The sequence below is a fragment of the Pteropus vampyrus genome, unplaced genomic scaffold (assembly GCF_000151845.1).
Source record: "Pteropus vampyrus isolate Shadow unplaced genomic scaffold, Pvam_2.0 Scaffold1390, whole genome shotgun sequence".
Lineage (NCBI taxonomy): Eukaryota > Metazoa > Chordata > Mammalia > Chiroptera > Pteropodidae > Pteropus > Pteropus vampyrus.
Genome location: NW_011890171.1, coordinates 89,039 through 115,526, shown reverse-complemented (window position 1 = coordinate 115,526; position 26,488 = coordinate 89,039). Strand labels below are relative to the sequence as shown.

General features: G+C 35.5%; 1 protein-coding gene across 5 annotated transcripts in view; it reads right to left on the bottom strand.

Annotated features, from left to right (window-relative positions):
* Positions 1-26,488, bottom strand: part of UGGT1 (UDP-glucose glycoprotein glucosyltransferase 1) — a 117,841-nt gene that overhangs the window by 22,962 nt on the left and 68,391 nt on the right. For all 5 annotated transcript variants that reach the window (XM_023526609.1, XM_023526610.1, XM_023526611.1 and 2 more), the window contains exons 22-37: positions 26,255-26,349; positions 24,213-24,419; positions 22,981-23,112; positions 22,060-22,190; positions 19,406-19,501; positions 14,197-14,299; positions 13,210-13,289; positions 11,877-12,066; positions 8,023-8,181; positions 7,436-7,521; positions 5,619-5,703; positions 4,211-4,299; positions 3,543-3,647; positions 2,221-2,305; positions 1,013-1,195; positions 209-369 (exon numbers count right to left, since the gene is read on the bottom strand). In XM_023526609.1, coding sequence (XP_023382377.1) covers positions 209-369; positions 1,013-1,195; positions 2,221-2,305; positions 3,543-3,647; positions 4,211-4,299; positions 5,619-5,703; positions 7,436-7,521; positions 8,023-8,181; positions 11,877-12,066; positions 13,210-13,289; positions 14,197-14,299; positions 19,406-19,501; positions 22,060-22,190; positions 22,981-23,112; positions 24,213-24,419; positions 26,255-26,349 — 1,987 coding nt within the window. The remainder of the gene's footprint in view (positions 1-208; positions 370-1,012; positions 1,196-2,220; positions 2,306-3,542; positions 3,648-4,210; positions 4,300-5,618; positions 5,704-7,435; positions 7,522-8,022; positions 8,182-11,876; positions 12,067-13,209; positions 13,290-14,196; positions 14,300-19,405; positions 19,502-22,059; positions 22,191-22,980; positions 23,113-24,212; positions 24,420-26,254; positions 26,350-26,488) is intronic.

Sequence of the window (26,488 nt, the reverse complement as noted above, 5' to 3'; positions counted from 1 at the left end):
GTGAATTAATAGAGGAGGTTATCTGTTGTGAGATGGAAAGTAGGTGGAAGAGAGCCAGGATTGAGAAGATTTTTTTTCACTGTAAATTTTTATAATTTTTATTTATGAACCATATTAATATATTAACTATTCGTGGTTTTAAATATACAAAATTAATTTTAAAGAAAAGTAAATCAAAAAACTGTTAGGAGTACTCCTTTTTCAGTACCTGATATGATACTTTCGCCCAGCTAAGTGACTGGCCCAGTACCCTGATTTCCAGAACCTGTAGCCATCCATCTCTCTTCGGCTATCACAGAAAGGGGTATAACCATAAGGGGCACCGTCTAAATTGAAATCTCTTAACTCTTTCAGATCTGTTCGTACAATCTGGAGAAAAGAAGATCACAAGTCATTTGTTCAACAACCATGCAGTAGCAGTTTCCTTAAAATAAAGCGTGCCTCACTGACAGCATAAGGGAGGGCAGCTCGGTGGTTAATGGCAGAGGCTCCAGCAGGAGACTCAGTTTGCACCTGGATTCCTCCACTGATTAGCTGGCTGCCCTCACTAACACGTAAGACGCTTAGCATAGTGCCTGGCATACAGCAGTCTAAGTATTCAAAAAGAGTAGAAATAAAACAAATTTACATTGTTTAGTTTCTCTGTGACTTAGTTTCCTCATCTGTAAAATGGAGAGCTCACAAGGCTGTTAGGAAATTTATGTGAATTAATGTATAGACATATGTGAAACAATGCCTATTTTTAGTTTGTATGCAAAATGAATTAAGATACAAATTACACATAATGTAATGACAACTACGTAAAAGAGGCATAGAAAAAAATATGAAAAGGAGATACATCAAGTGCAAATTTTAGAAGTGATCACATCTGGATGATAACCTTTCCATATATTCTAAATAATGTAAAGTAAGCATGTACTTTTCCAATTAGAAAAATAAAATCATTCAAAAAGGAAAAAGAAGCCTAATGACTTTAATACAAACTTTTTAAACCTGGCCTTTAAGAGCTTACCTGATCAGCATCCACGAACAGGAACTTGTCAACAACTAATGGGAAGAGCACATCCAGGAAGAGAATCTTGTAACCCCAGATGATACGCTGCTTTTCAGTCTGTTGATGAAGCCACCGGGGCCATTTGTACTGAACAAGCTCATATTGGAAATTGTATTCATTTGCCATATAAGGTATAAACTCCTATTTTTAGATACAGGAAACAACAAACAATCATTTACTTTGAATAAGAAAAAAGACTTCATAATATAAGTCAACCACCATGATTACGGCACAAATAAAACACATTTACCTTACCAATGGTCTAATAAAAAAAAAAAAACCTGACCCTGAATCATTTGTGACTACATAAAAGAATACATATAAACTTCTGTCAAATCCTCCTTCCTTTATGACTTTTAAGCACCACATGAAATGACAGAAATCTTTAAGTGAAGGCTTTTAGATAACTAATTGACATCTCTGTGCATGTGTGTTTAAGGGAAATGAACTTTAAGTTCATTTGTCTAAACTTGATCAGTACAATATTTTTTGAGCTTGATTTTAAGCCTTTCTCTCAGCTAGGTCTAACCCAGGGAATGACATGACGAACACAGAAAATCTGTGTTTAGAAACACAGATTCTAAATATATAAGTACCTTCAGGGGAACCAGGAGTGAATTACTTATCTAGAAGAGTTATTACTGAATAGTTAACAGTTATTTAGTAAATTCTACAGAACAATAACAAAAAAGATGCAAACAAATCAGTTTGGATAACAAATACTAACTGATATAAATAAAGCAGAAAACTTTCCAAGTGTGTTGTTTTGTATAGATGAAGCATTACTTCTATAGAGCACTGGGTAGTTGGTCATGATAGAATTATCCTACTCACTAGAAACCAGCACCGTGCTTTCTAAATAAGCTAGGACATACACACTCAGAGGAAGAGAATGTTATTCCATCAAAGTAAAAGATATGGACTCTCCTCCTATGTTATCTAAGCTTCAAACAGGATATAACTTTGGGTTCGGTTTTATAACAACTGCTCCTCCAAAATACACCAATTTGGAAGAGTCATCAAGACAGAAATATGCAACTGAATCAGGGTAACTTAATAAAAGGAAATTTTAAAAATTTTACAGATAACACAGAAGTAGTAGAAAGTAGATTATACTGCACATATCTCCTTAATAAGAATGCTTTCCTTTTCCCCGAGGAACAAACCTTAAACGTGGGAGACAAATAATTCTTCAAGAACCAGAATTTTACAGGAGTCTTGGTATTCTTCAGTACTGATAACATCATTATGCTGTCAAAGAAAAGCAAATATTAATAATCTTCCAATGCTTTTTAATCTCGACAAAATCAAGCACAGCAAATAAGACCACTAAATGTTCTTCGCAGCAGAACTCAATCAGGCAAAGACAGACTCTTAGTCATGGAAAATTACTAATGGATAATTATACTTACTCCTTCTTACAAAGTTATCACTGAGAAAGAGTATTTCTCACCTATAAAAATATATCTCGCTGATAAAGGCAAATATTTAATTACATTACATGTTTAAATAAACTGCTTCATGAATTAATATATTAATTATGATAAAAATGAATAATGAGGTTGTGGTTAACTAATTACACCACTCTGAAAAGAAAATCCGTAAAGGCCACAGCAGCTCTGTGTAACTGCCTTGTCTCCCACAGCCTGTACTGGAGAAGAGCAGGGAGTGGTAAGGGGATGGCAAATAGTTTCAGGATTCCCCACTTTGAAAACAAACAAAAACATATTTTGAGTCAAGAAATTTAATTAAATTCAGTTGTTACTGACATCTGACATTAATATTTTAGGTCAGATATTGTTTCATGGAAATAGGAGGCCTAAAACATGAGTAAAATGAGATTTTGATTATTTGCTATACTAGATTTATGGTAGAAAATTAAAAGTAACAAGAACCCTGGCATTAGGAAAGTCACTCTCAGGCAAAGGCACCTTCCTGATCACTGACCACGATGCGCTCCTGAGGGCCTTCCCCTGGTGACCACTAAGTCATCCAGCCCTAGCCTGTGGCCTCTCCTTGGCTCTGGCTGTGTGATGTCAGGACAGTCCCTTCACCGTCTGAGTCTCAGTCTGTCCATAAAACACAGAGGTGTTCTTATGTGAGAACTAAAATCCCCGCTGGCTCTAGATCCTATGACTCTTTAGAAGGCAGATGTAGGGCCCTGTTCCACTTCTATTCTCTACGGTAACCTCCTAATTTATGGTTTAAGCAATACTTGGTGGCCAATTAAATACCACTATTTATAATGTGCACACACTGATATTAAAATTTATAGCCTTGTAATATCCACACAGATGCATTTATTATATAGCTTGACTTCATGCTGTTGGCCAGATCAAAACAAATACAATTATATATGGTAATCTATTCACAACTCTCAGAGTGCTTCAAATACACAGAATGATAGCAGAATCCCATAAAACATTTACTCTCTAAGCATACTGTAAGAAATTCATTCATATATACTGAAATAATCAATGTGACTAACCGAAGAAATCTTTCATAGAGATGACCAGATGCAACAGAGAAAATATTAATTATGTCATCCTTATCTTGTTTCACTTCCTCAGTCTTCTGTCCTCCTGTGAAGCCCCTATAATAATAAAGGTAAAACTAAGCACACGTGAAATGCTGGTAGAGACACAGTCCTTTAAGGGGATAGGTAAAGAGACGGTGTTTTCCCATCCCTATTTCTTCCCTAGAAGGTGGTGCAGAGGGAGCAGGAAGGAGGCATCCCCTCAAACCCACGGAGAGAGCACAAGACAAAACCATCTCGCAGGATATGAAAGGATACTTCCTACAAGGCACCACATGGCTTCAGGAATAGATGGAAAACAGGCTATTCCACAGAATGCACTCAATATAATGGAAAGTAAACTGAGCAATTATCAGTCAGCCCTCTAAAGGGCAGGCACAACCCAACAAGAGTCAAGAAATAAGGGACAGAAATAGCTTTACACTGAGATGGCATTAACTTCTTTTAGTCAGTTAGTGGAAAATACTCAACTATGCTAAATACACGTGCAATTTTTTGGCTGTACAAAGCAGAATCTGAAAGGCCCAAGACAGGATTATTATACTCAGAAGAAGGGAAGGATGGTGCTTATATCCTAACTTTCCTTAAAAAACATTACTTTTTAAATAATGCTGATTTACCATTTGAAGGAGTCCCAAAATCCAGATTCGTTCTCATTAGTTCCATCACTCAGCAAGTCTTCATTCACCATGTCTGCTTTCTTCTGAACCTGCAATCACATGTGATTGATCTTATTCCTCCTATTGGGTTTAACAGGCAATAAACTGATTTTCACTGGATGCACATTGTGAGCACTGCCAATGACAAGGAATTAATTCTCTCACAAGCAGGTACAACCCACTCAGAGGCTAGACGTAGTCAACAAATGTATCTTCATCATATCACACAAAACCTTAAGTGAGAAGACAGTAACCTCTTTTAATTAACAATAACTGTTTTGAGTTTGAATAATAGGCAAACAACCTCAAATACAACAGTGTAAGAACTATAGTTTGAGTAAAAACAAAGTACCATTCACCAAGCTAACAACTAGTTCTAGGTAAAAACTGTAGCCTACATGAGTTCTGTCAGGAAGGAGCCATTTAATGTCAAAGCGTTTTTTCAGGATTTACTAGTACAAAGACAGGTTGAATTTTTCTACAGTGCAAGGATCATTTTTCTGTTCAACCATATGACCTGCTTTAGATTTTACTGTGTATAAGGATTACAGGCATACGTCAAAGATATCGTGAGTTCATTTCCTGACCACCACAATAAAGCGAGTAGCTCAATAAAGCTAGTTGTAATCTTTTTTCTGATGGAGAGGGTCTTGCTTCAATTTGTAAAAAATGCAACGTCTGTGAAGCACAATAAAGAGAAGTGCAATAAAACAAGGTATGCCTGTATTTACTCTGTAATATCTTTTACTTGAATTTAAGATACTAAGAAATTTAAAATTCTGAGAATAGGAATTAGAAGTGAGAAGAAATTAAATAGGGCTACCATTTATTACTATTGTTGAAATTTTCATTGGCATTCTCCCCAATTTTCTGAGAATAAAATCATTAATAATACTGTGAATTGTGGCTATAGAAGCAACATATCTATGAAAACATTTCATCTAAAAAGAGACTTGTATTGCTCATTGAGATTATCCAAAAGATGAATAATTAAGAATCCAACTCTCTCAGCTGAAGAAAGCCATTATTTACAAAAGACATTGCACATTTAAAGCAGCATTCCTATAAACCCTATAGAAAAATTCCAAAGGTGAATTAAAGTCTTGAACTGGTTTCTTCCCTCCACTCCAGCTTTACTAAGAAATAATTGACAAATAACATTGTATAAATTTAAGGTATACAATGCGATAATTTCGTATACACATATATTGTGAAATATAATTATGATAACAGCATTGTTATTTGAGTTAACACATTCATCAACTCACATAGTTTCAAGATACATATTTTTAGATAACAGCTACGAGTAACAGAATACTGCTATTTTTATTAGCTATAAAAGAGGGCTGCCTTCATATACCAAACTCACCTTCACTTTAATAATTTTGCTCTTGAAGTTATTGAGTACAACAACAACTTCATCAGCATCAGGTGGAGAATCTGTACCATCATGGCTTAGAGAGAAAAGAAAGGGAGAGATATGGATATTACAAATTATAATTCTCAAAATGCAATAAATGATCTGACATCAATCCACCACATTTTTCTATCATTTTATCATAAAGAAGTTTTTCAGAACAAATTATTTTATCACAACCTGTAGGAAGCCCCTTCGAGCTATACAGAAGCACTTGTCAAAATCTCTACCCTTTAAACATTGAGCATTCCAATCGGTCACAGCCCAGACTTCCTTCGTGTCTCCCTTAAATTGCCTTCCATCAAGTGAGAGGTTCCTAGTGCTGGCGAGCACTTATCTGCCATCTGTATTTACGAGGTCTGAGCCAAGCCGAGCACCTTCAATAAAAGAGTGCCCGAGACATGGGCTACTCTGCATAATCTCTGGAAACACATCCCTTCTGTTCTTTAATGGCAAGCAGCAATGCATGTGGCCCTACTTCAGAGTTTCATAAAGGTATCCTTCTGCCTGGAGGCACTCCATCAGCCAAGTCTAGGCACTGAACTCAATCTAGTATCTATACTCTGGAAGAAGAGCTATAACAAGCTTTATCTGCAGGCAGATGGGGCAGAGGAGGAAAAATATTTCCCTACTAATCAACTATAAGGCCTAAAATTTCCAGCCACTAATTAACACAGTGTTAATTGCAGAAAGCCATGATAAAATATGAATTCACTGGATTCAATGTCATTTCACAGAGAGCAGTTCTCAGGCAAAGGTAAGATTCTGATGGGGGAGCAAGAGACACTCCAAAGGCTAGGAACATCCAACGGGAAGCACAGGAGAGGGGAATACCAGACCACCAGGGACAGGGAAGAATGGCCAGGGAAAGGGCACATAGAAGCAACAAGGTTTAGAGGGCGACAGATAAACTTATGACAGATTAAAACTCTATAAAACCCTCTTTGAGAAAAACATCATTTGGAGGCAAATCTACTATTTGCAATGCAGATACTGTTATAATACAAGAGTCTTCTATTTCCTGGGTAAGAAATATGCAAGAATTCACACTTCTTTCACATGTCAGGTAAGACCCTATGGGAGCTAATATGAGAATATAATAAGAAGGTGTTTAAACAAACTCTAATGGAAATAATTCCCTAAATAAATTGACACGAAGTCTTTTCACATAGCTTAAAACTAATTTAAACAGTGTTAAGCAGAATTTAGACCACACCTTTTTAAAAGGCAGTATATAGTTTTTAAACTTATAGTCATTCAAAGCAAACCTTAAACCAAAAGCCCGGCTTCTGATGAAGTGCTTTGGGAATGCTTCCATCCCACTATGGCCAGGAAGGGCCAGTGTGAGCACCAAGGTTTCATGGCTGAAGCATGTGTACTGTGAGCCTGCAACTCACTCAGGGTTGAGAAATATACTGTCTGGGTAGAAAAGTCGGACCATTCTTCAATTCCTTTCTCCTTTCTTGAAATGACTCAATTTCTCATCTGCCTATGGTTTTCATCAAGTGACAGATGATTTGATTCTGTGATACTGGTAGCAGAAAGGAATGAATGAAAAGTGAAACTTTTCATTTATTGCTTATTGTCTAATTATACCCTGACAATGCTTCCATGTTTCATTTAATTTCCTGGAAAAGCATTATTTCATTTCACATACAATTACAAATTAAATTCTTATTCCCTTGCTAACTGCCAGTGTAGTATTCAATTTGAGCTGATTTTTAGAGCAAAATGATCTGAAAAAAAAAAAATGCATCACTTAATCTTACCTGTAGATCCTATAAATATCTTCAGAACGTCCCTTCCTTAGTCTGAGAATCCAAGCTCCTGGGTTGGCCTTTAACTGAAAGTAACCCTAGGACAAGAAGAAAAGACAAATTTTAGTTCTCTTTGAAACATAAAATGTGTTTTAGAGGGATAGTTATTTCTTTTTCTGACATATCAGTCACCTATATTTTAAATAAGATAGTTAACAATTTAGTGCAAGTCTTAAAAAAAATCTACACATTAGAAACAATAACAAAATACAGGCCAGTCAAGCCAAGAAGCCGGCCCTTTAAGCTGTACTTCACTGAAGAATCAATGTGTGATGTATGAGTAAGGTACAAAACTACAACTGTCAGCTCATAAGCAATGCATTTTCATGGGCCACTTTGGTTCAGAGCAGAAAATTCTAACTCTTTTTTTAAGGTGACATGTAATTACAATCTATAAGTTAAACTTTTTATACTGACCAAATTCAGTCAATCATGAATTTTAATCTTACTCATGTTCAGAATGCTAAGTGCTCCATCAAAAATTGTAGTGCCCAAATTAAAATGACTCAGTATCATCATCTGATGTATTGATTATTTACCAGATTGGCCATAACAATGGTATCCACGATGACTGGGTTGGCTGAAGTTCCTAATGTAAACTGCAGTCCTCGTGGGGGCTGACCTGTGGTAATGTCATAGCAGTGACCTTCTAGTAAGAGGTACTCCAACTCATATTCAGCAGCCACTATACTGTCCACCTGCAATATCACAATTAAATGACTTGAGGACCACTCAGCAATAAAAAGAAACACACTACATACAACAATATGGATTATGCAAAGTGAATGAAGCCAGACATAAAGGGCTACATACCATATAACCATGTTTATAAGAAATTCAAAAAAAGCAAAACTATAGTGACAAAAAAAAAAAAAAAAAAATCAGCAGTTGCCTGGGGTCACAAGTGGGAGGACAACGCTTGCAAAGGGGCAAAGAGAACTTTGCGGGTGATGAAAGTGCTCTACATCTTGATTGTGCTGGTGGTTAACAAATGTATACAATTTTAAAAATTCAGATGGGTTGAAAAGAGAGTCAGGAAAAAAGGACACAGAAAAAACAATATGGAGGTTATTCCAAAAGTACAGATGAGAAGACTCTAAGAAGGTAGTATCAGGAAAAGTATTAAAAAAAAAAAAAACCGCCAAAAGAATGACTAAAGCTAAAAAGCTAAACAAAGAAGAAGATAGAAAAGACAATCCTACAAGGATTAATTTCCATGAGATAACAGAGAGACAAAGAGAAAGATCCAAGAAACATCAGAGATAAATGCAAATTCATCTTGGCCTTTAGAACATAGCTGAAAACACTGCTGTTCTAGGTGCAAATGTCCAAAATGTACTTACTGCCTTCATAATGGCATAAAACCATTCATGCTCTACACCAGCTGCCTAAATTATTACCAATTCCTTGCAGCAAATATGATATAACTGCAATGTCTTGGGGGAGCTTGTATTTAGCTAATTAATGAATTTCTATCCCAGGCTAGTTCCGACTTGGCTTTGTAACTCTAGCTAATGCTAATAATACACTACTTGGAGCTTAATATGTTACTGCAATGCTAGCTTCCAAAAGTATAATAAGACCTAAGAGGTACCCTCCATCTGCTTACCAAGTTTTGGGCTCTGTATATGCAGTGGAATGCAGAAAAACTGGAGGAAGCCTAAAAAAGAGCAGCCAAAAGCTCTGAAGATATAGAAGAAACACTGCTTTGTATCTGATTCTGTACTCTCTTGCACTGTTCTTTACTGCTTGTTGTGGCCATTTCATAACCTCTTCAACAAAAGTTAGTTCTTCAAGGGCAAAGACTGTATTTCCTTAAAAATATGGTGGATAGGATTAGGGTGGGGAATAGGCAACTTTGTATATGCACACACTCCCTCCTAACTTAGTACCTACGGGAATCTTCTTAAAGAACTTAGAGTTATTTAACCTAATGAAAAGAAGGCTGAGAGATCCTTTGGTAACTATTTTTAAGTTCCTGGTTTCTCAGTTGCCAAAAAGACAGAACAGGCTTCAACTGTAGCAGGAGACATTTAAGGTAGACACAGAGACAAATGTCTGTAAAAAGAAGGAAGCTCTGAGAAGCTTTAAGCTCCTTGAAGTGAAGGCCATGTCTTTTCATTCTTTTGCTAATACACTCTGAGCTAGGTATAGAGAGTGAGAGCGATGAAGAGACGTCAATGAAATTATACTTGTGAGCTCTCTATCTTTGCAAATAGATTAGGGGAAAAAGACCATTTACCTTAATGACTCAAAATACAGTTATATGTAAATAAATGAAATAGAGAAAAAAAATAAAGAAAAAAATCAATAAAGTCAAAAGATGGTTTTTCAAAAATAGTAACCAATTGACAAACTTTTAGGTAGACTGACAAGGAAAAAAAAGAGAAAAGAGCCAACTTACTGAAATCAGCAAGGAAAAAGAAGACATCACTAATAAACTTAAATTAAAAAGACCATTAAAAAGTGCTGTAAATAAATGTTTGCCAACAAATGAGATAATTTAGATAGAAAGGAAAAATTCCTAAGATACAAAAACTCCAGAAACTGATTTAAGATGAAACAGAAAATCTAAATAGACCTGTAGCAAAAGACTGAATTAGTAACTTTTAAATTTCCCAATTAGGTAAGAAAATAAAATAAAAGATATCTAGTTTGGAAAGAACGAAATAAAACTCCCTCTATTTGCAGACAAAATGCTCTTATACAGGCTTGTACACTAAGAACTACAAATCACTGCTGAATGAAATTAAAGATCTAAATAAATGGAAAAACATTGCATATTCATGGGTCAGAACACTATTAAGATGGCAGCTCTCCAAATTGATCTAGGGATTTAATGCAATCGCCATCAAATCCCAGCAGCCTTTTCTGCAGATATTAACAAGCTGATTCCAAAATGCAAAGAACCCAGAACAGCCAAAACAATCTTTAAAAAGAAAAACAAACTTAGAAAACTCACACATACAAATTTCAAAACTCACTACAAAGCTACAAAAAAGAAGACAGTGTGGCACTGGCCTAAGGATAGGAACACAGATCAATGAAATAGAACTGACAGTTTAGAATGAAACCTTCACATTTAGGGTTGATCGATCTTCACCAAAGGTGCTGAGACCATTCAATGGGGAAAGAACAGTCTTTTCAAAAAATGGTGCTGGGTGGGACAACTGGATATCCACTCAAAGAATAAAGCTGGACCCCTACTTCATGTCATATACAAAAATTAACTCAAAACAAAACAAAGACCTAAATATAAGAGTTTAAAACTTTGAAAGTCTTAGAAGAAAACACAGGAGCATATCTTTGGGACTTGAAATTAAATAATGGTTTCTTAAGTAGAACCCCGAAAGCACATGCAAAACAAACAAACAAACAAAACAGGTAAATTAGAATTCATCAGATTTGAAATGTTTGTGCTTTAAAGGACATTATCCAGAAAGTGAAAAGACAATCTTTGAAGGAAATTACTTGCAAATAATATATTTGATAAGGGACTTGTATCCAGAATATATAAAGAACTCTTAAAATTTAATGAAAAGAAAAACAAATTTTAAAAATAGGCAAAAGATTTGACTAGACATTTCTCCAAAGACAGTATACAGATGGCCAATAAACGCATGAAGAAATGCTTAATGTCATTAGTCATTAGAGCAAACAGAAAACGGTAGTTACCTTGGAAAATAGCTCGGCAATCCCTTAAAGGGTCAAACATAGAATTACCATATGATCTAGGAATTCTGCTCCTAAGTATATATAATACCCAAGAGAAATAAAAGCACATCTACAAAAATCTGTAAATGAATGCTCACAGTAGCAATATTCATTAACAGCCAAAAGTAGAAATAACTCAAATGTCTATTAATGAATGGATAAATTAAATATGGTATAGCTATACAACAGAGTATGAGCTGGCAATAAAATAGAATTAAGTACTAATATATGCTACAACATGAATGAATCTTGAAAATAATTAAGTGAAAGACGGCAGTCATAAAAATACACGATTATATTTAGATAAAACGTCAGAAAAGACAAATCCATAGACACAGAAAGTATATTAGTGGTGGCCAGAAGGAATGGGGAGTGACTGCTAATGGGTATGGAGTTTCTTTTGGGGTGATGGAAATATTCTAAAATGAGATAGTGATGACGGCTACATAATATATTAAAACTACTGAACTGTATATTTTAAATGGGTAACTTTTGTGGTATGTGAATTAGATCTCAATGAAGCAATTATTTTTTAAAAATACAATTGTGCCTGAACATTGATGTCACAAAGGCCTGTCTACACTGGGATCCAGTCTGTTCGGTCGGAGACTAACATCACTACTACATCTTAAATAGGTTTTACACATGATTAGACACTTGGAAGCAATGATATTCTTACCTCTTCTAAATAAATATTATCCAGATCATATGGTGTTCTGACAGACTCTATCATCCAACTCTCAGGTGTGTTCAAATTCAGAGTGAACAGAGGAGATTGTGGCATATCCAAAAATTTTGCTATTGGACCCTTAGCAAAGCTATTGTCTGAAGTGAAAGAAATCTCTGGTTCTAAGACATAACGGTAAAAGCTGAAATTAAAAAAAAAAAAATGTTAGTTTTTAAAAATACAACCGTAGTCGAGATTACAGGTATTCATACAGGTAAAAAACCGGCTCACAACAAACAAGATTTGGAAGAGTATCCTTTCAAATTGGGAAGTGTTTCCAAAACCATGTCTCGACTTAATTAAACCTCCTGTAATTGTTACAGATGCAAGAGAAGAGCAAGAGGGATAGGACTGAGAAGGAGGTCATTCCTTCCTGCACTGTTGCATGTGGCGGCTGTTGGGGTTGCAAGCATTTCCTGAGAGCTCACCTCCCTTCAGTGAGAAAAACTCACATTTCTCCTGTACAGGGAAACTGGTGGAAGCTGGGAATGAACCTTTTTGTCACTTTTAAACACTGTTTCAATTCATTTAGAATCTAACCTATAGAACACAGCACATTTATAAATTAGGAATTTCCCATAGCCCCAACATGTGCTATGCTGCTGCGATTAGCTGCTTTTTATGTAATGTTTTTCATAAATGACCATTCCGAACCTCAGAAGGTATTCCGCTAAGGCTGCCCTCCTTTTCAAGGTACATGGGAATAACCCTCAGCAAGCTCCCTCCGGCATACATGCTGCAACTTGAAATAACTCTTCTTCTTCTAAGATGAAAAAGTACAGACAAGTGCCTTTCCTCACCACAGCATATTTTAACAAACTAGGTAAATTTAATAGCTACACTGACCCAAATGTTCTAAAATTAGAGAACTATATAATTCTGACACCCCCAAAAGAAAGAAAAGCAAGGATCTTGAGTCAATGCTACCTAAATACTCCCATGCCCATGTTAGGTTATTAGAACTTCTGATTAGAGCAGAAATTTTGCAAAACTAAACATTCAGTAAATAATCTTTTCAAATTCATTTGATCCTTAACATTAAATATCAGCTTTCTGATTTAATACTGCTTTTTCAACTGCTTATTTCTTCAACTTGTTTTACCTTTTTTTTTTTAAATGGTGACATTGGTTAATGAAATCCAGTGAGTTTCAAGTGTATAATTTAACAGTAAGTCATATATATACTGCATTGTACGTTCACCGCTCATAGTTAGATTTCTTTCTGTCACCACATATTTGACCCCTTTTACCCCATCGACCTCCCCGCTTTCCCCACATTTTTTACCTTTTTAAAGGCATGTCTGAAAGTTTAGATTGGCAATTCATAAATACTCTTAGATTCATGTTGATCAGCTGAGTTAAAACCTAAAAGAGCAAACCAGAGGACAAAATATAAAAATTTTTCCTATACAGAAAATGATATTTGAGACAAAATATTTACATTTTCTCTTCAGAAATTTATTACTTGATACTGAGTTGAGAGAGAGAACATTTCCTACTATCTCAAAAAACATACAGAGATAATAACTGCCATAAAGTCTGCACTGGAGAAATTTCTAGAAATCACAACTCTAATGAACAATCTAAATCATAAATACACATCATTTGGCCAAAAACATGGAAAGTAAGCTATGCAAATCATTGCTCCCCACATGTGTGAAGCAACAGATAATGAATAGCTGTCTATACAAGGAAAATTTTAAAGATTCATCAGTGCAGCTTACATATACTATAATATGAAAAAAATATATAAAAATATCCACAAAAAGGTCAGTTGATTATAATACATTAAAACTTTGTCCTTAAAAAAATACAACTGAAAAAAAAAGTTGTGGCGTCTGTGTTTTAGGCAGAGCTCTTTTAACTTTAAGATTGAAAAATATTATACATATCTAAAAGACATATTACCAAAGAAATGCTAGTTATGAAAGAGGAAAATGATAAAGCAAAATTCTTTTAACTTTTTAACTCTACCATTATAAATTAAAATATGGTATAAATCAATTTTATTCAGACATTTTCCTCTAAATAAAGATAATTTTTTTCCTTAATTACATGAACTACCCAACCAAAGCTGTACCAACTAAGGTTATGAAGCTATTTTCAGAGTCACTACCAATCTTTAATGAAGACATTTGCTCGCCCAAGATGCCCTGTAGCATTTTCCAGTGCCCTTTGAAGACAACTAAGGAAACAATGATGCTCTCAGAGAATCACAAGGCATGTGACCAGTTCAGATAGAAATGATAACTGCCTCTGCAGCTGTCCCTACCAAGAGCAATGGAGCAAGTCTCTGTGATTCTCTAGTGACGGGGTCAATGACAGCCACGACATCAAAGTACGGCTCCCCTTCTTTTGGCCTCAGTTTAATTGCACTACAGAGATCAAAAGATAAAACATTAACTGGAGGAAAACAGGAAACAAAGTTAATTTTTTTGCAAGGGTAGGGTGTCTAGCATGACCTATCAGCCCTCTTAGCATTTCAAAAAGAAAAACTTTAGGTCTAGAACAATATGGCTACATTATAGTCAACTATGTGATTATGTCTACCTCAGAGTTGACAAAACCCTCTAATGACTCAGATTCATTGGAAATGGACTGAAAGATGTATATTAAGAGAACCAACCTGAAATTGTATTTAGCCAAAAACTGCTAAAAACTTCTGGTGTTTGTTTTTGACAATTATAGAATATTATACAAATTTTTATTTCTTGGCAAGAAGGGTATGAGAGAAAAAATTAAAATGATTTTTTAACATAATAAAAGGAATTTAAGAACATTACAGAAAACTTACAAAAGAGAGAAAAAGATAATTAATAATCATAACATCTCATCATCCAATTGAACCACTTTGTGGCATATACTATGTACTCCTTAAATGTCTGTATAAAGACCAGCTGTACCTACAGAATATTCAATTTCCCTCCTTCCCCCACCAGTTTATCCTAAAGATTTTCCATGTTGTTACACCTCAAATATCCTGAATAAGAAGTAATTATCTATTTTACCAAGTAAATCTGTCATAGTTTACTTATTGCTGGACATTTAGATGGCTTTCAACCAGTAAAATAACTTTGTATATACAGCTTTTTTCATCCTTGGAAATTTCTTTAGAGTCAATGAAGTCCTAGATATGAGATTACTGAGTCACGGGATACAAATATCTTTTGTGGCTATACATACTGTCAACCACGTTTCCAGAAGAACTGAACAAATTTACAAGGCCAAGAAATGAACTTTACCACATTTTGTCAGTATTAAGTTACACCTATTTTGTCTGTTATCAACAAATGAAACACAACAGCTGGTTAGGTTTGAGCTTGTACTTCCAGTATTTCTGGGGAGAGCGTGCATTTTCTCATATGTCGTTTCCAGCTGCAGAGCCTCCTTTTAAAGACACACTGACTTAGGTGACTCAAGAGGAGCAAGAGCCTCTGATATATTTTTAAAAGGAATACACTTTAAAGGATTTAAAATACATTTAATTTCCAAAAACATTAATTGCTTATATCAATGTTTATCTTTCTTCTGAACAACACTTTAACATAGTTTTGATGATAACCACTACTTTTATGCAAGAAAATTTCATCCCCAGTGGGGCGAAAACAAAAGTACAAAACAGAATGTAACTAAACAAAATTGGGTAACTATAGTTTAAATGGTGGTAAAGGTTATTTCAAATCTTAATTGCTTTGGAAATAACCGGCAGGATAACTTTATGACTGCACTGCAGCAGCCGCTCTCAGATTTGCTGTATTGCAATAATTATTGGTAACTGGAATTGTTAACATTCCAGTTACCAATAATTATTGCAATACAGCAAAATTTTTTACTCTGATAGATCTGTTCTTAAAGTGTGACTTCAGACCAGCAGCATCAGCCTCACCTGGAAATCTGTCAAAACAAATTGTCAGTCCCCAACCCAAACCACTGAATCAGAAACTTGGGGGATAGGCCCAGCAATCTGCATTTTAACAAACTCTCTAAGTGAAAACAAGAGAGCTACTGCCCTCGGATAATTTGGATCTCTGTGTGACTCTAAAATTCTAGAAGGAAAAGCTCATTAGAGAATAGTATCATACAGAGTATCACAAAGGGAACAAGAAATGGAGTCCCCAAACAGTCCTCTAGAGGATAGCTGAGTCAGGCTCGCCAAGAGACCCTGGCACTTTGGGGGAGCATTTTGTTTGACACATTCATGTTCTAAGCCAGTGGTCTAGGTGATCTGTAACAGGTATACCCAGAAACTGACTCTGTGAGGTCTTTTAACCAACCCCAACATCTATGACAAAAAAAGAGGGCAAGACAAAAACAGAAAAGAGAAATATTGGTGAAGAAACGGAGAACAATATAAACTAACAATGTGTTTAAATATACCCACTGCATTGGTCAGAGAAAGACCAGAGTAAGGCCAAAAGAGACAGACAAAGGAATAAAATTTGGGGCTCATACACATTTTTGTGAGATGAGTAGAGCAAATGTGAAAAAAAAAATACAGTGTTTGTAGACAAGAACCACCCAGGGGACCTCATTACCATGGAGATGCTGATTTGAGAAGTCTGGGTTGGAGCCAGAGATGGCATTTCCAACAATCTCCCAGACAATACCCCACTATTATTCCAGGGACCACACTTTTAGGACAAGGGTACACATAGCCAATAATTCAGACTTTTTTGTTGCAAAAATAAGAAACTTCTGATTTAAATGAAACACTCAACTAACACAACCCCAATACGAATTTCTCTAATTATAATTTGTACCATAGTAGAATGTGTAATTAGGGTATTTCAATTATAATAATAAGACTCACAGAGAAAATGATGCTCTAGAAAGGAAAGTGTTCTTGCTCAGGATTCACTATCTTGGCTATGAAAAGTGAACACGATATCAGATCAGTTAGGAAAATGTTTCCGGCAACAGTAACTATACAATGAGTTACTTCCTGAAAGTATATAGAGCAATGAAAAGATGAGCACTAATTGGCAAAATCCAATTAGGGTTATTAGCAAGGAGCCACAGAATTCTCACTCACTGGCAACATAAGAAATTAGGAGACACAGTCAGTGAGAAAAGAGAGAGGTTCCATTCTAGCCTGGAATTGTCAGTCTATTCAAATTTGATCTCCACAAGGATTGGTGTGAGAAAATATAGATCAACTAAACCAAAGTCCAACCTACTGCAGACTAATTAAATCAGAATCACAGAGGAGCACAATACAGGCTTCTATCTCAAGCTTCCCTGGTGAGCCTAAGGCACGATACGGATGTATACCTGCCAGGTAAGGCAAGGGCTACATATGCCAACTGCAGGGTTCCTCCTAGAGACAAGTTAATATTATATCTAATCACGAGGAAACAACTCAAACTGTGAAACATTCCATAAGACAACTGGCCTGCGCTAAAAAAAGTAAATGTCATGAAAGACAAGAAAGGAAGAAGGAAAAGAAAGAAAAGAAAGAAAAGAAATCAGGGACTGTCTACATTAAAGGAGACTAAAGAGATATAACGACTAACCACAATTTGTGATCTAGACCAAAATAAAATAACAAAAGAGTTGTAAAAGGTCATTACTAGGGCATTGAGGAAATTCGCATATGGACTATGTAGTATTTAATATTACTGTATCAAAGTTAAATTGCTGAGGTATGCTAATAAGTACTGTGGAGAAAACTCCTAGTACTCAGGAGATAATATACTGAAGAATTTAGATACGATGTGTAATAATGTCTGCAATGTAGTTTCAATATAGTTCAGAAAATATGTGTGTGCATGTATATCATATGTACTAAGTAATTATATGTACTATATACATTATATGTACTATAAACACATACATACATACACACAGATGACGTAAAAGTAGCATTTGTTAAGAACTGGTGAATCTAGGTTAAACATATTCTCTAGGCTTGAAACTTTTCAAAATAAAAAACTGAAAAACAAAAGGCAAGGACTTCCTCATAATGCTAAACTTATTTTTATTTTATTGAAGACAGTTTTCAATAAAAGATGACAAAACAAGTGCTCTAACAAACTGTGCTTAGTCTTGAGTATCAAAAAATTACAACTGATCAACTTCATTAAATGCTTTCTGTTTTCTAAAAGAGTACATTCAAAACTACTTCACATGTATTTACAAATAAATATCAAATTTTATATAACTGAGATCTGTATATGAATTTTACATCTTAATATGTATATGAAAACTGCACACTGAATTTTCCATTCATATGAGAACTTACACACTTTATAAGAAAAAATAAAGGATCTGAGGTAAAGGCAACCTCAAGAGTTTAATATTCAAGATGGCACTGCAAGCAGTGTGGAGCATGTGGGGTGCAGGTGCAAGGTGCATGCCACTTCAGTGCCTACCTGGGCTTTGGAGGCTGAGGGCCTGCAGGTTGCTGCACAACGGCCCCAACTGGTTCTCAGGATGTAAATTCACAGAAGAACAGGTAGGGATAACAACAAAAAATGGTTGTTATCCCTACCTGTTCCTCTGTGAATTTACATCCTGAGAACCAGTTGGTTATCCCTACCTGTTCCTCGGAACAGTGAGAATCAGTAATTTTGCACTGGAAGCTTTGGGAGATATTGTTTACTATAGTCTGCCTGAAGATGGGTAAAAATTGAACAAACAAGATGAGTTTGGTGCTTTGGAAGGTGTGAAAGCTGCGAATGAACTCTATGCTCTTCCATCAGGAGAAGTAACTGAAATTAATGACGCTCTTGCAAAAATCCAGAACTCGTCAACAACTCTTGTTATGAAGATGGCTGGGTGATCAAGATGACCTAAGTAATCCCTCAGAACTACATGAACTAATGAATGATGGAGCATATGAGAAATACATAAAATCTATTGAAGAGTGAAAATGGAACCTCCCCCAAATAAAGTACTATGAAACAACTTAATCTAGGACAGTTGTCTTAAATTAGTGGTGGACAGAAGATTTAAAATAGCAACTTTTAGTAGTATCAATGGAAAAAATATCTAAAACAATGCTACTGGAAGAAAACGTCCCTTAACGCTCTAATGATTGCAGATAAATACAATATGCATCTTTTCCTGAACACCCTGTGATTTTTTAGGCTAAGCTACAGTTATAATATTCAGAATTCCTGAAATTATCAATGGTAAAACCTGGTTATAAAATTATATAATTCAAGGATAACATTGCTACCTTAAGCCTTATATAATATTGTAACTTGCTTATATCTGTCTCCAAATTTGGGTCAAAATCATCTTCCCATTGAAGATAACTGTCAGTGGAGGAAAGTTTTTGTTAATTGCACTGTCAGATGATGAACAATACTATCTTAATTTTGTAAATATACTGCATTTGCTGGTGCTATTTTTATATAGTGAAGCAATAGCCATGCAAGAAAACAAGAAACAGTTTGAAAATAATACATTCAACCTCTACATTAAAAAAAAAAGTTTACTATTTTTGAATATGTACAAATTCAACATTATTTCTATACCTGTATCTGTCTTCAAAAAACTGATATTCGATTCTTGCATCTCCTTTTGGTTGAGCTGACAGGAGGGCATCCACCTTCATTACCAAGTCACTTGCCCTGAAAGAGTGGTTGGCAACAGTTCAGCACCCCTTAAACTGAAGGTTTTTCCAGTTCTTGCCAAACATAATATAATCAACCAAAGTACTGAACACCAACGAGATAGTTTGAAGAAAGTATAAATTTTGTACCAACAGACATGAGAAAAAGTACTGACTTTGTGAGTAATTAGTTTTATAACTTTGGGGAAGGTACTAATTTTTCCACATGTGAAATGGAGACAATGCCTACTTTGGATGGCTCTTGTAAATATTGCACTGGCTAAACACATAAAGCGCCTAGCTCAAGGCCTGGCCCATAAGAGACTGTCAGTTAAGTTATTTACACTCTCTCTCACCCTCTTCTTAATGACTTTATTACTTTTTATCATTATTAGAGTAATAATTCACTAGAAAAAATTTCGGGAAAGAATATAAAGAGAAAACTGAGATATAAACAATACTATTATCAAGAAATAAGCACTGAAACATTTTGGTTCGTAATCCTTCTATATTTTTAAATAAATATATATACAAAAGTGGAATTATTCTATCTGGTAACCGGTTTCTTCATTTAACAATATATTATAACCATCTTTTTGTTAGTTAAGAAACACAAGGGTACATCAATATTTTCAGTGACTGTATAATATCATATTTATGGATGCACCATAATCTATTATGTCAGCTAGCTCTTGAACACCGAGGTTGTTTCCTATATCACTATTATAATAAACACTGTGGTGAACAACTGAGAGAAGTGTTTCCACTCTCTCGACCCCTTCTAAAGTTGATTTCTAACCAAGGAAGATCTTGAACTAAATCATGAGATTGAAAAAAAAAAAAGCTCTAATCTGCTGAAACAAGAACTAAATTCCAAAAGAGCACTTGTGAAGATATCTGAACTGGAATCAAGCTACACATCTTCTCACTGAACCAAACAACTATATCAAATTACCTCTTCTGGTATTTCTCAATACTAACTCTGAATACAGGCCATTTGTTTCCTGTGATATGTCAACAATGTCACAAAACATGTCAAGTGACACTTGGTTCTGTGAATTGGGCTAAGCAGGCCGACGAGAAACTTCATAAAGGCTCATGAAGCACCATGATCAAAAAGCCCACAGCTGAGCTGTAGAAAGATAAGGAGAGCCTCATGGCTGCAAGTCAGAGTTGTGAAAGAAAGCTGTGGCTATGATGGGGGAGCGGGGTGCACTCCAAGGTGGAACAGCTATGGCAGTAACCCTGGGCATGCAAGGTAACTGAGAACCTTAATAGTTTTAGAATCAATCTTTTGGCAGCCCTATGAATACTTTATCTCTCTAAATTCACCCAGGACAGGTCCAGAGCCATCTCTGATTGATAAAAGCCAAGTCTTCCAGGCATAGTCTGACAATTATATACTAGCCCATAAAGAGTCCAAGGGGCTATCCCTCACCCCAAAACCTCCACAGAGAAAGGAGTGATCCAAAAGAATAGCACGTCAAGCCTATGGCTATGACGTGGTGGCTTCAAGTCATGGGGTACCTCCTGGCCTATGAAAGTGGTTCATACGCCGGAACAATGGGCATCGATCAAGAGCCACTGTAAGAACCTCTAGTCTGTAAGAAAAAAAGATTCCTTCCCATATCACACAAGACTTAACAAAGGGACTACTTTGGCAGCTACTGAAATCAATACTTCACTAAGACATGCATCTTGAATCTGCAGCATGATAATATATGAAAAAAATGAAGGAAAAAAAAACAGAAAAACTTTTAAATTAAATTTTATATCCTCCACTATGCATCAAAGGACACTATCAAGAGAGTGAAAAGGCAACCCAAAGAGTGGGAGAAAATATCTGCATGTCATACGTGTGAGAGATTGCTATCCAGAACAAATAAAGAATTCCGGCAACTTAACAACAAGAAAATAAACAATTAAAACTAAGCAAAGGACTTGGGGATATTTTTTCAAAGATGTACAAATGGTCAATAAACACATGAAAAGATGTTCAACATCACTAACCAAACTACAAAGATACTTCATACCCATGAGAATGGTTATTATTTAAAAACAAAACAAAACCAAAAAAAAAAAATAAAAAAATAACAAGTGTTGATGAGGATGTGGAAAAACTGGAACCCTTATGCATTACTGGTGAGAAGTAAAATAGTTCAGCTTCTGTGGAAAAGGTATGATGGTTTAATACTAGTAAATACAGGAAAAGAAGTGCTTAACCTGCCCCTTCCTGAACAAAATAAAACTGAAAGGTAATTAAAAACATAATAAGGGAAGTATTTCTTCACATTAGTATTTCAAGGTAATCAATAAACTAACCCCTCTACTTTTGCATATGTTTGAAATTTTCCACAATCAAGTTTCAAAAAATAAAAATGGAGAGAATTAATTCAGTTCTTTAAATAGCTGGCTACAAAATAATTTGTTTCAAAAGAAGCATAAATAAACACCTGCACTGAAGAGCACTACTATATTTAAAGCTGGAAATAAAACATCTTGGAATGGGCAGCACGAAGAAAGCTCAATTAATATAGCCCTACGACTTGAACAAATTGACTTCTGTGCAAAACTTACACATCTTCTTCTACTCGAAGCTGCTGAATATGAGATTTGATTTTCTGTCCTGAAGTTTTTAAGATGATATTTTCTAGGAGGTGGAAATCATCTTGATTAAAGAGTTCACTATCCTCCAGTGGCCCAATGATCTGTGAAGAAGAGCAGGGAGGTCAATGTGGGAATCCATAGACCGTAAAAAAGTCCTTTGTCATCCTCAGGCTATCTCATGAACTAAATCGCATTAAAGGCCCAAGATGTTTACATCTGAATAAAATCAATGAAAAAAGTAGAAATAAAACCCCCATCAGCTCAGATAGTTATTTACTTACTTATCAATTCCTCAACTGCATAAAGTGTAGGCTTATATACTTGTCAATAGTTTTACAGCAAGCAAACTCTGAAGTAAAATAATATAATTTTCATTAATTCTCACTGAATATAAATAACAAAGCCAAAGTAGAGATGTAGTGGTAGATATCAGAGATTTTACCCTACATGTTAAGAGTTTAAAATCTGGTGCATTCACCATAGTCTCATTTTAGTGGCTGCAGATTTTATGAAATGGTCTAAGCCTAAACCAAATAAATTCATATAGACTGCCCAAACTATAGACATGGCCCCCACAGGGAATGAATACTTTATGTTTCAAAGACCTCACTGATTTATGTTCTGAGAGCCACCACATACTCACCACCTTGTACAATGGCAGAACAAAACTGAACAGCAGGAAGGTTTCACACAAGGACATTTATGTCAAAATGAGCAAACTTCTTTTAAAATAAGGGAGCAGAAATGATCATCAGCACTGCATAAGCCCTAATCACCTTTGAAAAAAGAGTGGCTCTGTTTGAAGAGTTTACTAGCTTCAGAGGAGAATGGTGCCAAGACAGTTCACTGATCTAACTTGAAGCCAAGCTTGTCCCAGGACAAAATCCTCACCCTTCCATTGCTGATCACTGCCCTCCGTCCCTTCTTCAGCTTCAGGACATCCCTGCAGTACATGGCATGAGACAAAATGAAATCCATTTTGGAAGACTCAAAGACCTCTTTAAAAAGACTGAAATCCATGCCCTAGGAAAGTAATTGTTATTAAGGAAAAGTAATTGTTATTAAATCATAAAAATGAATAATCAAGATGAATAAAGCATAAAGTGCTCTTTCAGTGGAAAGTAATAACTAATTCTAATAATTAACATTATGATGTCTCCATTCTCCCTCCCATTTTCCTACCCTCCTTCTTATCAGTAATGCTTAGTTCCTTTTCTTGTTCTTTCATGTGACTGTTCAACTGGCGAATTAGTGTTCATGATACCTTTATTCTGCATTTTCAAATCTTGCTAATTTCAAGTGAAAGCCTTTTTTCTAACTGAAACATCAAGTAAACTCATCATTTTTAAAGAAATTTTAAAACTACAAAACAGTAAAAAGTATGTAACATAAATGAATAAACATGGGCTTATATTGGAAACGTGTCAAGAACACATAAGACTAACTCATCAAGCGGCTTAAATTTCAGTTTTTTGCTCTATAAACAAATGAAAAATTGGCTACCTTTTAAAAACTATACAAAACAAATGGCTTTGTGCTTAAAACATAAACTTGTATCATGCACATCTTGAAACTTATCAATTTTAAAAGCTTAATAAAGGGAATATGACAGAATTATTATTGGAAAAATTCTTCCAATCAAAAAAAGAAATCCTGTCATTTGCAATAACACGGATAGACCTCGAGATAAGCATGCTAAATGAAATAAGCCAGAAAGAAAAAGTTGAAAACCACATGATATCACCTGTATGTGGGATATAAACCTAAAACTAACAAACAGGACAAACAGAGACTCATGGACATGAACAACAGACTAGTGATTACCAGAGGGCAGTGGGGGAAGGGAGAGGTAGATGGGATAAAACGGGTTAAATATGTGGTGACATTAAAGAATTTTTTTAAAAAAATTAAAAAAAAAGAAAGAAAGAAAGAGAGAGAGAGAAAGAGGGAGGGAGGGAGGGAGGGAGGGAGGGAGGGAGGAAGGAAGGAAGGAAGGAAGGAAGGAAGGAAGGAAAAAGAAAAGAAAGAGAAATTCTGAGACTCAAAACTAAAATTACAAATCCTGATCATGCAGGACACATCAGCCCATAGGAGTGAACTACAGTGGTAATTAACAGACTCACCCCAACAGAAAACTCCCTAATGTCAGCTCCTGCAGCCAGGGCCTCTGAAGTTTCTTCCTTGGCCATTTTTGTGATGAAGTTCTTAGCAGAGTTGGAGGTCTGTGTTTGGAGAGCTGCCCAGATTGCTCTGGAGATCTGAGTGTTCTTGTAACTTATATCTTCACTAGGATTATTGATCATGCTTATTCTAACATTGTTACTGGATTTCTATTCACGAAATGGAAAATAAGGGTTATATGGTAGATGTTTTGAACTTAAAAAGTGGTATTAATATCAGTCATATTCCATAAATAGCAAATAATACCTCTCTTAAAAAGTCTTCAGTAGTTCTCCCCTGCATACAAAATGAAATTAAAATGCTATAACCAAACATTCAAACCCCTATCTGAATTGCCCCCCAGCCTGCCTTTCTAACTTCATTTCTTACCATCCCTGTAAATTCAACATACATTATAGACTACCAGAGTCCTGTATTTCTCCCCTACACACATTCTGTATTCTCCTAATAAACATCATGTCTCACATTGGCACGTGAACCCCAAGTACACCCATCTTTGCTTCCTTAAGTCCCAACCGTCCTCGGTGCTCTGCTCAAACCCTTTTTCATTCACATGGCCTTTCCAGATTTCCAGTAAAAATTAATCTCTCCCTGAGTAAAAAGATAAGAATCCATGTGGGAGAAGATATCTGGGACCCATAAAACTAAAAAAGGGCTCGTATTAAGAACATAAGCAAGAGAAATTCATATTTATGTATATCTAAAGACATGTACAAGAATATTTATAGCAGCATTCTTCAGAATAGTCCCAAACTAGAAACAATCCAACTGTCCATCAAATATACTAAACAAATAGAACTTTGTGGTACAGTCATATGATACAGCACTACACAATGAAAAAAACTAACCACCACTGAATTGTAATATCATGGATAAATGTTGAGTAAAGAAACCAAACATATTCCTTTTCAATAAAATACTAAACAGGCAGACCTATTCTTTGATATGAGAGGAGGAAAAGGGCAGGGGTAGTGATGGGGGCACAAAGGGGATGGGCTTTCAGGAATCTGATACTTCTCTTTACTTGGGTGGTGGTCAGTCACATGGGTGTGTTCACTTTGTGACACTGTATATCCTATGATTTGTGTACTTCTTTTGAACCTATATTTTACTTCAATTAAATATTTATTTAAAATATTCAACTCTCTCTCCGTATTCTCCCACTCTACCACCTCTTGAGCATTTACCAATTTGAGAGTGACTTATACAAGTACCTATCATCCTCCACCAGAACTATTCCTGATTTAACTGTGAATTAACTGTAGCATCTAGTCTATTCCCTTAGACAACAGGGCACTCAGCACATTAATGAAGTTGAAATCACCCAGATATTTCTGTATTTCAGAAAGCCTGGGACACAGGGTACCAAGAGGACATACGAGGGGTGTGCAATATGGGTGAGTCCAATCTCAAACTGCTTAGAAAAAGGAAATGTACCATCTCATTCTCTGACAATGACACTCTCTAGAAGAGTCAATTTCTTCTCAACCATTTATCACTGTCGTTCACTCATTCTACGGTTCAAGTGCTGCGTATCTTTCAGACCGTCGGTGTTTGCATCCCTCTGTGTGCCTAAATCTACTTCTATCATATACACAATAACATGTCTGTGTATAGTTCCCCCACATCCAAACCTCTCTGATTTAAGGACCCTGTCTCTCCCATACAATATACAACATGATCTTTGTAGCATCTCTGCAGCAAGAACATGAACCAAGAAAATATAATACAATAAAAACTTGTCTATGATAAAGGTTTCCTATTTTTCCTCTAAAAGAATCTATTCCCTTATATAAAGCTAGAATATTGCAATCTTCTCTTTACATACTAGCTGGCAGACCTCTGAAGAAACATTCTTTTCCCTCAAGTATTAAGAAAGCAGAACTCTGGTCTCCCCACCAGAACAAGAATATCAGCACACAGATGCTCATGAGGGCAATGGCAGGCTCAAACAAAGATACAGAAAAAAGTTGTAGACACTTACCTGATGTTTAATAGCATCATACAATAATTGCCTTCCAGAAGGGCTATCAAAATCCCCAACAATCCAAAAAGTTACTGGCCTAATAAAAGAATCATCTGTAGAAAAACAAAACAACATATTAAGTTGGAGAGAAGAAAGCACATTCTGTGTTTCGCTACTGTTATTAAGCCAAATATTTTTGAAAAACATGCAAAAAAAAAAATAAGAAAATGACAAGTTTAATAAAAATACAAA